We start from the raw sequence: 14,836 nt of genomic DNA, 5'->3' as shown, positions 1-14,836 counted from the left end.
TAAAGAATACTATTTTAGATACTATTTGTATTAAAGAATACTATATTAAAAGAAAATTTGTATTAAAGAAGACAACTTTAACTTGCTTTAACTCCAAGTAAAGTGTCTCTGGTTTGGGCTTTTAGGTGGCAGGAGGAAGAGCATTCCCTTCAGGCGGCAGCGCATGCAGATAGACCAGCTTGTGCCCCCATCAGGTGTCAGTGCCTACCCAGTGCCTCAGCCAGAGGACCCTTACATTGCAGACCTGCTCCAGGTGGCTGATAATCGGTGAGCCAGGAGCTTTTCAGCTCTGAAGTGTAGGAGTGTCTTTGAGTCTCACCATTGGTTAGTTAAATTAATCTTCCCCCACTTGAGTCTGTCACTGGTGGCAGTAGTTGGTAGATGGTCTCCCTGTCTTTGTCTTGACCTGTGAGCTTTTTCTTTTCTCCACCATCCTGTTGAGGAAAGGAAGTCAGAGAGCGTCTGTGTGGGGGACTGGCAGCCAGATACAGTCAACCTGCTACAATATCTCAAACAACAGCTTCTGCATTAATATTTTGCAAACTATTTCTCTGTGAAATATTTGGGTTTGGGAGCAAAGATAAAATGCTTGAATTGTGTGCATACAATTCTTCCACAAATTCACATAAAAAATATAGTGCTATGTTTCAGAATTCAAGAACTGCAGTCAGAAGTAACAGAGCTACAGGAAAAACTGGAGACATCTGAAAGTGGAATGAAAAATTATAGCAAACAGGTATGTTTATATCATCAGTTGTAGTGGCATTGTTGTTTCATTATTAATATTAATATTCTTGTTATTATTTGGGTGTCATAGCCATGGTAATGGCCTTGGTGTCTTAAAAACCTTCTTGGGAATGCATTGTAGGGCTTGTGAAATATAATTATTCTAACTTGACTGTGTCGAGCAGTTTTCCTCCTCTGCCTTTGGAGACAGCAACGATAACAAATTCTTGCCCAGTGGTTTTGCTGATAAATTTTGACTTTTGAAATTACATTAAATAATCTAAACTTGACAATCAGAAGTAGAACCTGTCTGCATTTTTTTAGTGTGTAAGTGTTAACTTGTCCAAAATAGCAATTTGATCTACATATATCTTAGGATAGTTTTTTCACTGCTTGGACTGGTTATATTTTTTAAATTTTTATGAACAACAGATTCTATGTTTTAATGAGAGTGGATTGATAAGATAGGTACAATCTTTAAGTAATGGAATTACATCAAATGTTCATATGTTATGTCTTTCAAATCTAGGGGTTTGTGGACACTGTCGTCTTTCTTTTTTCTTCACATCTTGGTTTTCCTCTTCCAATATTTCCTTTTCTCCAGTGACTGGAATAGTCACTGAGTTAGCTTACTTAGAAGTTTTTTCCCTAATTTTAAGTGCTAGTCTCAGTTAAGTTGTAGCATTCGTTAACTTCACTTTAAATCAAAATTGTTTGGTTTTCTTCAAGAATGTAATCTAGTAGGAACTGTTTCAGTTTTTCCTTACAAATTGTGTTTGATTAGTTTATTTCACTTTCAAGGATACAACTTTTTTCAGAAGAACCAAAAATCTAGAAAACAACAACAACAAAAAAATACAAGATAGAAATTGCATTTTTAGTTGTGTACCTTTTTACTGAATGTTATGTGTGTGTTTATTTAAATGAAGGGTCTATTAATGGTGTGTAAGGATATTGGAGCTTTTTTTTTTTGTCCCTCAAAGGTTGAGATAAGAGACAAAGAAATCGAGCGCTTGATGCTGGCATTGGATGGAGGGCGGTCTCATGAGGTTCTCTCTCTGGAATCGAGAACTAAAAGTAATGAGAAGCTTATTTCCCACTTGAATATACAGGTAATTCATTTATTACAGTTGTTTAGTCAAACCTAACAATATAGCAATCTGAAAAAAACCCACAAAACTTGTAGCTCTTCAAAAAACCACTATAGATATAAAATCAATCGATGGAACTTGCCTTTCTTTTTTTGATGGCAGTGTTTCTTGACTAAAGAAATTTCATTTCCTGTTTTAAAAGTCTGTCAGAAAGGTTTTGTTAAAGAATTCAATGACCTCACATCTGTACATAGTATGTTAATCTGAAAGTATTCAGCAAATTTTTGTATGACACACCGTTTTCAGCAAGTTTGAAAATCCCTTTGTTTAGTTAGAAAGTTATTGCATACATGCCGTTTATGCTTTAGAAAGTAACAATGTTATATGTAATTATGATAAGGGGTAACACTGTAGATATTCTCATGAGAGAGTGGGAAATCTTCCTCATGGATTTCAAATGGTTCCCACTTTGACTCCAACACAAACTTGTGAGGAAAGGATAAGCTTAGGATAAAGGTGTTTGTGTTTACTCTGTGTATTAGCATGCATTCAGTAGTGGTCTCTGAATGAGAATTTAAAGCTGGGCTGGAGTACAAATCACATAAAGCCCATCTCTGGATCTGTACCATCAATTTTCAGGTTTTTCTCACATGAGTTAGCTGTTTTGTGTACTGATTGTGCATGATGTACAGTGGCACATTGAAGAGTTTATTAGCTTTGGTTCAGTGCTGCAAAAATATGGAATGAGCTATGACTTGGAAGGAGGACAGCTGTGCTCAGTGGTCCTGAATTAGTAAATCATGATGAATACAAATTGATTGTACAGGGAGTGAGCCCAGAGCTGCATGAAGCTGGTTTTGCACCATCAAGACTATTTCTCAGGCTTGGTCCCAATATACCACTTTCATTTGGCAAGAAATGTATGGTTGTCTTTAGATAGCAGTATTCATGACTGTGAGAGAGCTCATAACATTGTGTTTCTTTTTCAGGTTGATAAGCATTAAGCTCTAAAAATAGAAAATCTTGGTATTTTTAACATGATACCATGTTTTTACTTTGGATATAGAGATACTGTATTTCAGAAGGTTGGGAGGAACTTTTGCAACCTAACTTAAGAATGCATATTAGTATTTTATTGAAAAGGAATGCATATTAATATTTTAATGAAAAATGTCTTTCAGGTTGATTATCTTCAGAAAAAAAACAAAGAACTTGAAAATCACATTCAAGATCTCTTGGACACTAAACAAAATGTAACTAGTGAGGTAGTGGATTTAAGCAATAAAAATCAAGAACTGTGTCAAGAACTGAATGAAATAGATCACTTGGCACAGCAGTTGGAAAGACACAAAGAAATAGTGCTTGAGACTGCAGATAAGGAAATAGGAGAAGCAAAGGTAATCACTAATGTGTCACAGAGTGACAGATCTGCTGCATTTTACTTGGTTTTATATTTTCTAATTGCAATGAAAGGCTTATTGGCTTGTGAAAGGAAGATTAAAAGGATTTTTTTCCAGTTTTCTTAATATTTCATGGAATTTCTCACTTAAAGTGGATTAATCACAACTATTTTGTACCTTTACTGTATTAGGTTGAGATGATTTTAGTTAAGGGACAATCTGTCCTTTTCATTAGCTTAGTGTGAAATAAAATGCTGAAGTACTTAAAACTATTGCTAGGTAATGCATGTTTGCAACAGCAGTACATATATTTGGAGGGGTTTTTCCTATGAAGAGGAAAAAGGGGTTTTTCCTATGAAGAGTCATGCAGTGATCGTTGTGCTCCCGAACAGCGTGGGTGTTTATACCATAACTTTTTTGTGCTTTCACTTTGTAGGAGCTTTCCCACTTTATTACAAGGAACTAACTATACTTCATTTCTTACCAAAATAGTCTGCTTCCTTATTTTTTTGTAACAAAGGGATTTTTGTCATTTTGAATCATTTTGAATAACTCTTAACATATAGGTTAATTTTGGTTGATAGAAAGAAATTGAAAGAAAAGTCAGTGAAATACAGGATCTACAAGAAACCATAACAAGGCTTAAATCAGTAAGTAAAAATATTTTCAGTTCTTGTTTGTGCCCTTTTTTCATGCTGTCATCCACATAATTGTTTCATTTATTATAAAAGAAATCAATTTAACAATTAGCAAGAAAACTTCTTTAGTACCCTGAACCTTTGATGTAAAAATTACTAATTAATAAATGAAAGAGCTAGAGAAGCTACATCATATTGTTGAAAAAATAAACTGAAAGAAATCTCTCTAGACAGTATGGTTGACTGTGTCCTTATTGTACATTTCCTTATTTCTGCTGTCTGAAGTCATAATTTCCTGGTGACATAATCTCTTTTACCACTAATGAGTTATTACATCCTCGAGGATTTTCATTGTTTTGAAACTGCTTTGTCTCTTAATTGGGATGTGAAAAATTGTCCAATATTTGGCTCACTCAGAAACAAAGCATAGGGCCCAGATGGAAAACATCACTATTATCAATTCTTTGAAGACCAAACTCTTTCTAGCATATATGGCAACTTGTGTATTAGCTGAGTACAATGTTTTGTTTTAGTCTATCTAGGGAGCTTGCAAATACAAAAATACTTAATTTTCAGGACATCAGATTATAGGAAAGGTGTGCCAAATAGCATTTGATTGGCTTCAGAGTTGCAGTGACTGAGATGCTGTATTGTAATGCACTTTAACACCAACACTGTTACCAAATGCACTTAAAATTATTTCTTGCTTTAGTAGTTAAATTTTTTCCCATGTTTGTATCCCACTATCCTACTGGTTGGTTTGCTTTTCTTGTTACTGCTTGCAAACCATGTAAAAAGTAATGCTTACTTGGACTTAATAAAATAAATACAAGGATGGCCTGCCACAAATATTAAAGCATAAAAGATCCAGGTCAACCAGAGGTAAACAGTGTTGTATATTAAAAGTTTATCAAAGTGTTTCTTTTTCCTCCAAATGTCTCTATTGGTACTTCTAATTTTTATAATAATGCTTGTTACTTCAGGATTTGTGCTCGTGTCATAAGGAGAATGAGAGACTAAAAGAAGAACTCTTTGGGAAAAAAGATGAAAAAGGGCATCTTGAGCTGTTGTTAAACCAGCTTCAACAAGAGAAGCAAAGGCTGACAGAAAAAACAGAGAATTTAGAAAGAAAAGGTAAATCATCAACCGTAGATTCTTGGAAACTACCTTTCTGTAATTTTTGAAATAGAATACCTACCTAGTTAACATACAGTTAATAGTACTAAAAGACCTTTAAGACATATATAAATTAAAAGAAGACTGTAGGTCTCCAGTCATAGTTGAAGTGAAAATTCTCGTCATAGAAAGATGTTTTCATTCTGTATGTGAGAACTGAAAGTTGAGCTTTTTAGTGTGATCCCTATCCTCATTCTTATCCTAATTCTGTGGCAGTTTCATGCAAAGTAATTTCCAAAACTCTTCAGACTCCATTTCTTGAGAGATTTATCCATCTAGGTTTTGAAAACCTCCAGGGATGAAGATTCCACACAATCTCTAATGTTCTTCAGTTGTCAGAGTAAAATATTTTTCCCTGTATTACAATTGTTTGTAATTGCTTGTAGCAATTAATTGCCACTGTTCCTTATTTACCTACATAGTAAATAGAAACTGGCTCCATGTTATCTGTAAGTCCCTTGTCAGTGCCACTGTCAGTCTGCCCTTGGCTCTCCAGCACTTCTCCAGGCTGAATAAACCCAGTTCCCTCAGCTATTCACCATAGAGCAAGCATTCTGCTGCCTGACCAGCTTGCAGGGCTTGCCTTGGATTTAGTTTATCTACATCTTTCTTGTTGTAGAAGGGGCAAACCTTAAAACAGTATTTTAAGTGCAATCTTCTGGGTGCTAAATAAAGGGGAATAATCACGTCCCTCTGTTGATGGAGCTCAAGGTGCTGTGAGGTCTCTGATGGTTTTATGCTACTCACTTGTGTTTTGCCTTCTTTAGCCTTTAGAACTCTTACATCCTGTTCAGCAGGATTGCTGCCTACATGGTTGGTAGGCAAATTAATCCATCCTAAATGCCAGTGTCTTTGAGGAAATTCATGACTTCCCTATAGAGTTGCTTTTCTTTCTTCTTTCTTTTTTTTCTTTCCAGAACGAGAACTTGTCCTAGAAATTGAAAGAATGAGATTGGACTTTGGTATTGCCCTAGGAGACAAATCTCCATCACGTCTGGATGCATTTGTGAAGACCTTAGAAGATGACAGGGACTACTATAAGCGAGAATTGGACTATCTTCAGAAAATGGTTAAACTGAGGCCTAGCCCAAGCCGCAGGACTGCAGAGAAGGTAAAGTTCTTGCTGTCAACATAAGTGAAAAAAATACTGTAGAAACAATTAAGAAGCCATCAAATATATTTTCAAATTCAGTGGCATTAAATGACTGTAGTAGTTTTCTAAATTACATTCTTGATGCAAAAAATCAACTGAGAGAAACTCCAAGGAACTTGCCTTTTTCTTTCCTTGTCACATTTTACAGTAACACTGATTACTTATTGATCAGTTTATTGAAATGAATAGAACTAGATAATAATCAGAAAAAGGCTGAAATCTTATGGCTAGCTCCTTTGGTTTTTCTTTTTAACAGCTGGTTCTTGATGTTTAGATTACACCACCGGTGCCAGGCTTTTTCTTGTGATTAAAATTATTTTGAATATATTTTTTATGTATTGCTAATAGGAAGAGTTCTTTTCTGGTATTAATTTTTCAGATATTTTAATTAGCAAATTTTAACATGAATTTATTGATTACTTTTCAGAGTGAAGAGCTTAAATCAATCACCAGAGAAAGAGATGAGCTGCGGTCTGTGTTAGACAGATTTGAAAAGCATATGATAGAAATTCAGTCCAATGTCAAATTATTGACTGCAGAAAGAGACAGATTAAAAGTTCTTTATGAGCAGGTAAGAAGAAAATGTTTATAGTTAACATTGAAATGACCAATTAATATTTCTTGTACTGTTGGTTATTTTAAAATGAAAAACCTAGTAGAACACAACCAAGGCTAATAAAATACATACCTGTTTTTATTACATGTTAATAAATTATGTATTCTGGTTAGTTTATTAACTTGAAAGCTATTCAAGGTTATTGTACTCTTATGTTTAAGTTATAAACATAAGGAAAAATCAGTAGAATGCATGAGAAGGTTGTGTAAAGATACAGCACTGATAAGAGAACAGTGAAGTTAGGCTATACTTGGGACAGTAAAAGAAAATAAGGATGATTATTTTGACAGTGTAAGTTGTCATGCCACTGAGTGATTTAGGGACTATATTTTAGTTATCTAGGGAAAAATAAGACTATTCTGTAATTACAGCATTTTGTTAGTGTGTACACTATAATGCAGTCCATGTATGCTAACAAACTATATTCTTTTAAAGTCTCAGAGTGAATTGAACAGGATGAGAAGAGAAGCAAAACACAGTTTTGTTTCTCAAAGTCACATAGAAGAAGAAAGAGACATTGCACTGACTGACTTTAGAATGCTAATGGCAGAAAAAGAAAGTCTTGGAGAAAAATTAAAGGTGAGCTTTTATAGCTTCATTGCTTACACTGAGGTGGCATATGGGGAAGGGTTATACCATAGTGCTGTGTTTGTGTTTGACTGTCTATCAGTCCCCCTTTTCAGTCCAATAACTTTGGATTTCAAACTCACTTAAGGGCTCAATGAATTTATATGATTACAAAATATCTATTGTTATTATTGTTACTGTTGTTATTATGAATTACAAGTTTTCCTGTAAACACAGTCCCAAGCATGGGTAGAGGAACATGCTTTAAAGTATTTAAGGGCAAACATGTCATCACCTTGTGTGGGAGACCTAGATATGGAGGCCCAGCCACAGAATACTTCTTGCATATGCACTCCCCTTTGAAGATGTTTGAGTGTCATTGTGGTGGAAGAAATCATGCCCTTCACTCACAAGAGAGAAGCAACAATGTATTTTATTCACTTCAGGCAGTGAGTTTCAAAAATTCACTGGTAGATGCAATGGTGGTTTAACAAGATTTGATGGTAAGGTACATTTGAGTATTTGCTGCATAGAGGCCAAGGTCAGACAAAACTGTCAGGGAGACCTTCCCATTGAGTCATGAGGTTCAGAAGGGTCTTCTTGCCTTCCAGACTCCTCAGAGGGGTGGCTGGGTCCATTCTTGGTGAATAGTTTCTGTCTCAAGGATGATAACAATCTTTTATGTCACTAAGCTAACATTTCAACATTTCAGTGCTCTCATTCCCAACTCATTAGCTGAGTATGAGATGCAATAGGGATTCTTTCCCCCTTAACAAGTATCCTTCAGAAGCTCCCCAGCTCAAAGGGAATGGTGTGCAGCCTGCTGCCATGCAGGAGAGCTCAATGGGCTGTGGGCCATGCTCTGTTCATGGATTTTGATGATTGACTTCTATTTGCAGCACAATTTCAGTAGCCACATGCTCAACTAGCCCTCAGCTGCTGCCAGGCAAGACTTACAGCCCTTAGCTATGTGCTGTTAGCTCTCATCCCACAGTCTTCCTTAATCTGGATGCACCTATCAGGAGGGCCACTAGTGCTTAACCAAAAAAAAAAAAAAATTAGAGGGGGGTGGGGTGGAGCACACTGTCACAGTCACCTATGGTTCTTATCCTATAAACTGGGGATTATATGGACTTTTTCATTTTTGCTGATCTTTAGTTGCTGTTGCATTTTTTAGCAGAGTATATTTTAAATGGCACATAACTGAACCATGAACCAGAAATTAATTGCAATCCAAGTTTCAGTATTTTTGACCTTTAAAAAATGTTTGTTAATGCAGTGATTTTCCTGTTACTATGATCTTGACATGCAACCCAGGAATGTGGTGGAATCACCAGCCCTGCAAATGTTCAAAAAGCATGTGGATAAGGCACATAGGGACATGGTTTAGTGTTGAGCATGGCAGTGCTGGGTTAATAGTTGGACTTAATGTCTTAGAGGTCTTTTCCAACTTAAATGATTCTATGGTTCTATGACCGTGTGATGTCTGGTATTAATGTGCATTAATGGTTGTAGTCAAGAGCCTATGATTTCAGAGGATTTGTTTTCTTGCCTTCTTTTTGAAAATCATTTTAATGGACTTATTCCAGGACAACATATGTCACTGGTGATTGTATGATGAATGCTTCCACAGTTTGATTTTACTACCACAAAAATAAAGACCTGTTGTGTATCTGAATGCAGTGGCAGTAAATCTGCCCTCTTTGCTTAAAGCATGTGCATGCAGTAGTAGAGATGTGTTTCCAGCTCCATCCTTTCTTCTAATAGGTGACTACCAACGTTTTATATGTGTGCCACTTTGAAATACCTTTACAAAAACACTAATCTAAGGCATTTCTAGGAAGTGTGAGAGTTTGTTTCAGTTATGCACAAAAGTCAGGGAACAGATAAGTAATCTTTAAAGGTTTCTTCATAGATATAGGGAAAGGCCAGTTATCTTTGTAGTGTGCCTTGCATGTTGTAATGAATAATATTTGAATAAATTTATTTAAAATGTCTTAGGGCACTAAGTTATACATGCATGCAACCTCATGTAGCTCAGTAAACTCTACAACAACTCACAAATATTAATTTGGTTAGGACCAAATATAAATATACTATTTAAAAAAATCTAAACCAAGAATCAAACCCAAAATCAGTGATGTTATATTAAACTACAGTAATGTATTTTCAGCTAATGTTCTGTAGTTTTACAGAGAGAGCTTTGCATTTGGTCATTCATCTAAGAATGTAAAGCAATATATTCTGAAACATAAAGCTTAAATTTCTCTGATTAAATCTAAAAATGTCTGTCTTGTTACATGTAATTTTATATTTCTCAGATGCATCAAGAAGCAGCGTACCATGAAAAATCAAAGCTGCAGCATGATATTTCAGAATTGGAGAATAATATTCAAGGAGTAAGTGCTTTTTTAGGAAGTAAGCTTTTATTATTTCTAAAATAGGATGGACTGTTCCAGAAATTATTTTTATATCTGTTTTCAACTTAAATTTATTTAAAAGCTAAGTTGTTATAGCTTCCTGCAATAATAACCTTTGGGTATTTATTTTAAATTGCAGCTTCAGATTGAAAAGGGTGAACTAAGGACTACAGTCTCTATCCTGAAAGAAAGAATAAACTATTTGGAAAATGAATTAAATCTGAAGTCAAGTAAACTTGCCCAGACTTCTGATGATTCTTCTCAATTTAAAGCTGAGATTTGCACACTTCAGTAAGTCTGATACAAAATGTGGTGATCTTTTACAGATGCTAGAATAATTCTGTTTATTCTGTGACTGTATAGCAGAGTTGAGTTCCTGGGAAAGACTATAATTATAAATATTTTAAAAATCACTTGGTACAGCTTGTATGTTAAAGAAAAGTAGGTGTGAGTAAGGAAAGTGCTGTGGTAGCTTTTCACAGCAAGCTTCTCCTGGACTTAGTTGATGACCAAATATACTGATAATCCTTATGGCTCATTCTAGAATTGTTTCCTCCAATAACCATATTTTCTGCTTATGAATGTAGCAGAACTGAAAGTTTCTAAAGGGATCCCCAAACTCTGTTCAAAAGAAGACAGATGCCTTTGCAAACTGCAGCAGTAGGACCTACAGTTTTGAGAATGATCCATAGACACAGTCTGTGGGGATTGGACCAGCTTGCTTAGAACTGGAGGATTCAAGTATCCTCATGTATTTGTGAGGCCTATTTAAACTTGCAGGATCATTGTGCTTTTTTAAACTTGCTTTAGTAAAGAGCTCCCATCAGGTGTCTAAATGTCATAGAACAAGAAAAAGGCTTAGAGAAAGTGAAACAGTATTGAACAGTATTGGAAAACAGAGGTGGAAATGAGAGCTGTTGATGTAAAAGATCACTACAGGATGGGTAATACTGTAGATGACATTTTTTGGATATTTTATAAGGGAAACCAGGGTCTGTGGGGTATTCCCCTGTTCCCCATCTGAGCATTACCACACAGCACCTGGGGGATTACTGGGAAGAACTGAAGCTGAGCACCAGGCCCTGCAGTTCATCTAATGCTCCCAGTTGACAAAGAGGACAATAATAAATATTAAAAAGTCTTATTAGGTTCCTATAATTTCAGTCTAAAGCAGTGATATTGCAAAAAGAAGACAATGAGGAGTAGGTCCACATTTATTTTAGCATTTGATTTTATTTTGTGTGTGGTGGAAATGCTGTGTTTGCCCCTTTGCCCTTTTTTTTTTCCTCTCTCAGATTTCACTTTGAAGTGGATGAAAGCAATCTTTATAGAGACATTCTGTATTCTGCATTAGTGAGGTCTTTTAAGAATGAAATCTCTAGTTTTTGTGGGATCCCACTTGACAGGGATTTTTTTCTTTGCCTGTTTCATAAATAATCCATTTTGTTGCTTTGGAATTTTGGTGGTTTTTTTTTTCCCTAAGTCACTTTGATATTTCTTTCCAAGAAAAACAACTGTGTAGGTAGATGATTTCAAATATCTTTCAAGCTCTTTATTTTTTTAAAAGTAGGATCAGAACTGTAGCTGTCAATTTGGTTGTTTCTTAAAATGTGGTGGGGCTGATAATCACTGCTATGAGCTCCATATCAAAAACTTTATAAAGCAAGAGTCAAAAGATACAAGTAGCATTATGAAGAGTAACAGAAATAAAAGGAGGTAAATGTTTGTGGCTAAGGTGGTTGCTCCACCAAGGTTCCATTTCTCCATTTTGCATTGATGTTGAGGTGGACTTGAAGCAGGAGTCCAAGTGGTGTTGGCCTCAGCAATCCGCTCTCTCAAGAGAGAGGATGGTTAGTATGGCACAAACCCTTGCTGCTGGTTGGTGATACAGCCCTGTCAGGAGGTTATGCTGGAGCTCTTCCAGCACTTAAAGCAGCTTAACAGCAGAAGTTGAAGACCCAGAATAAATTCCAAGCTTCTTTCAACTGTATACTCATTTTTCAGGCTCTTAAATGACCAACAGCAGAAATCTATTGAAGATTTACAGCACAGATTGTCCCTCAAAAAGGATGAACTACTGGCAGCTCAAGATGAAATTATAAAGCTGAAAGAGATAATAGGTAATCTATAACTATTTTTGTGCTTATTTCTCATTTTTAAAATAGAAAGCACTTACTCTTTTGTTTTTAGATAGGTTAAACCAGAGGAGCACTTCACAGGAAGAAGCAGTCAGTGTGCTGAGAAGTACCATTAGTGTTTTGGACAAAGAAAAGGACAGTCTTCAAGAAACTGTAGATGAAAAAACAGAAAGAATTGCATGCTTAGATGACAACTTAGCTAACAGGGTATGTCCAGTAAAAGTACTATTTTGCATTGCACCTGGGGGTTTTTAAAGCAGTTATGTTTTAGGGAGACGTTTTGCCTTGATGACAAAGTCTGTGCAGAGCACATAAACACTGTGCTTGGACCCAGTGCAGAGTCATGTGCCAACTCAATAGAACTTTAATTATGAATGTTACTGTATTCCCTAAATACTCCAAGAAAATAAAGAAGCATTTGTTTGCATTTTGCATGTGGAGATATTTATGATATCTATGATTTATGATATTTATGAGATATAAAGTACTAGCCTGAGATGACAAAATCTATAGCTGACTTCCATCCTTCCATCTATTTCAGTGACAAGACAATCCTTTCTCAGTAAAGAAAATAAAATTGGAAATTATTTATTGGTGCAGAACTAAGATAAAGATTTACATTAAAAGTTCTTTAATGAAGTGTCCTCTTATATTGCAACATAATAATACCTAATACAGCTTTTAATTATTTTTCATAGGAAAAAACAATTGCTCATTTACGTTTAACTGTCTCTGAGCTGGAGTCCTCAACAGAGTAAGTAAAGAGTAGGATGCCTTCTTTGGAGGTTTTGTTTTAGGCAGTAGTTTTCAGTGAAAGTAGATGGCTATTTTAGTTATTTTGATGAAATTAAGTTATTCCATTTGAGTCAAGTAGAGGAGTGCGCTGTGTTGATAAAGATGTACTCAACTTTGGAAGGCACTTCCTCTGCAATTATATTGCAGGCTGCTAGGAAACTGTTGCAACAATCATTAACAGTTGCTTGTCTGTATTAATTTCCCTAAACTGGTAAGGTTTCCTAACTCTTGGTAAAGAAGTAGTTTTCTAGCACTCCACTAGGTATTAGATTGACCCAGGTAAGATTCAGAGCTGAATTCTTAATGATTGGCAATCTAATTCTTCGAGCTTAAGTACAGTCTTAAAATGTATTTATGTAATTTTTAGCTGGGCTTCCTGTGATCTTTCATTCTTTCCTCTTTTTAAGTGTGACTTTTTAAACTATAGCATCTTAAAAGCAAAAATTTAAACACCAATATTTAAATATTTGAAGACCAATGTAACTGAATATTTGCCACATTGATGCATGGTCTATATGTGTCAAAAAAAGATAATGCAAAAGTTCACCTAAGGTTATCGATATTTTTATTTCTAATTTTTTGTTTATTCTTTTCATTACTCTTTTGATAATTGCCCTTCAAGTGTAAATTATTTGTCTTCTTCCTTTATGGCTTATAAAATATGCAATTACCATAATCACTACCAAACACAAATAAACCTAAGTATCTAAAATTGCTCTTTCTCTAATAAGATACATCTTACCAGATATATCTTCAAAACTGAAGATTAAATCCATCTTATTTCTGCATATTGACGTTTTCCATACTTAGTTTACATTATATTTAGACTCAGTTTGTCATCATTCAGAGAGCAAGAATTTTATCCGATTATTTTCAGCAGTGTGTGGTATAGTAGAAGAAGGGACAGCTTTAAAAACGTTTTCACTTGATAGCCAGATGCAGGACAGGTTGAGCAACAAAGACCGTGAGATTGCCAGCTTGCATCGCCAGCTCGACACATCCCAGCTAGAGCTTGCAGAAATGGGAAGAGTGAAGGAAATGGCTCTGAAGGAAAACAGGCGACTGCAAGATGACCTGGCTACAATGGCCAGAGAAAACCAGGTATGAAGACAGTATGTGATACTGATGTATTAAATCATTTATTGCTTGCTTGCATCAAAACTGCTACATCCTCGCTTTTGATTGAGGTGTTTAATTATTGGTATTTCTTGAGCCCTGGGATGTTGAAAATCACTGGGCAGAAATTGTAAAAGCAATACTTCAGATACCTAAGAGTAGTCAATGCAGTGAGGGAGAAGTGGGCAAGCTTGCAGTTGGTAACCCTTCCTCAGATTAAAAAAGAAATCTAAATAAAATAAATCTAGAACTTTATAATATAATGAAATTATGTTAATTGGTTATATCACTTGCCATCGGTATTTAATTGGTAAAGATTGGGTGTTATTATCTGTGGAAGTGATTATTGAGAGAGGGAAAGAAACTCCAAAAGCAGACATCAGATTAATCAGGTGAAAGTGAGAGAGAGAGGAAGGGGATTGATGGCACATCTGAATTTGTTCTGGTGCAGTGATTCATTCATTTCATCCATCTAGTTTCCTTGGAGCATTGGATTTATTGAGTGAGGTATGCCATATTTTAGATTAGGGTGTTTTGGAAATTAGGGTTAGAAGAATAATGAGTTGGTTTCATGCAGCAGCTTGTTATTGGTGACCAAAAGCCTCCCAACTCCAAGTGCATGACATGGACAATATATAACCAAAATGTTCAGTGTTTTATAGGGTAAGTAACCAAAATGTTCAGTGTTTTATAGGGTAAGTTCAGTGTTTTATTGGGCTGAGCATTAGAAAGTCTTTGTAGAGGGCATGTGAGAGTTGTCTTAAGAGTGAATCTAGAATTTTGTTGCAATTCATTACATACATCTTGTATAGCAAATAAGCTCCTTGTGAGGTTCAAATACCTTTTAAAATTTTCATCCTGAGATACAAATGTTTGTTTGAATTCACTGTAAGTGCCAACACTAAAAACAATCAGGACATTGTTAATGAAACCATTTATTTCAATCCCCCTCAGTCACCCCAGCTGAGTCTGATGCCACAAAGTTTAATATAGCAACATG

General features: G+C 35.5%; 1 protein-coding gene across 5 annotated transcripts in view; it reads left to right on the top strand.

Annotated features, from left to right (window-relative positions):
• CEP135 (centrosomal protein 135) overlaps nt 1-14,836 on the top strand; it is a 35,295-nt gene that overhangs the window by 9,098 nt on the left and 11,361 nt on the right. For all 5 annotated transcript variants that reach the window (XR_013182112.1, XM_077177514.1, XM_077177518.1 and 2 more), the window contains 15 exons: nt 126-267; nt 652-736; nt 1,710-1,838; nt 2,999-3,214; nt 3,802-3,867; nt 4,839-4,989; nt 5,949-6,142; nt 6,612-6,755; nt 7,236-7,379; nt 9,689-9,766; nt 9,927-10,078; nt 11,792-11,907; nt 11,978-12,132; nt 12,624-12,679; nt 13,653-13,821. Coding sequence is in view for 4 of the 5 variants with exons in the window: in XM_077177514.1 (XP_077033629.1) it covers nt 126-267; nt 652-736; nt 1,710-1,838; nt 2,999-3,214; nt 3,802-3,867; nt 4,839-4,989; nt 5,949-6,142; nt 6,612-6,755; nt 7,236-7,379; nt 9,689-9,766; nt 9,927-10,078; nt 11,792-11,907; nt 11,978-12,132; nt 12,624-12,679; nt 13,653-13,821 (1,997 nt within the window). In the remaining variant the exon portion in view is untranslated. The remainder of the gene's footprint in view (nt 1-125; nt 268-651; nt 737-1,709; nt 1,839-2,998; nt 3,215-3,801; nt 3,868-4,838; nt 4,990-5,948; nt 6,143-6,611; nt 6,756-7,235; nt 7,380-9,688; nt 9,767-9,926; nt 10,079-11,791; nt 11,908-11,977; nt 12,133-12,623; nt 12,680-13,652; nt 13,822-14,836) is intronic.

Source organism: Agelaius phoeniceus, chromosome 4 (genome assembly GCF_051311805.1).
Source record: "Agelaius phoeniceus isolate bAgePho1 chromosome 4, bAgePho1.hap1, whole genome shotgun sequence".
Taxonomy (NCBI): domain Eukaryota; kingdom Metazoa; phylum Chordata; class Aves; order Passeriformes; family Icteridae; genus Agelaius; species Agelaius phoeniceus.
This window is presented reverse-complemented; position numbering and strand designations above follow the sequence as displayed.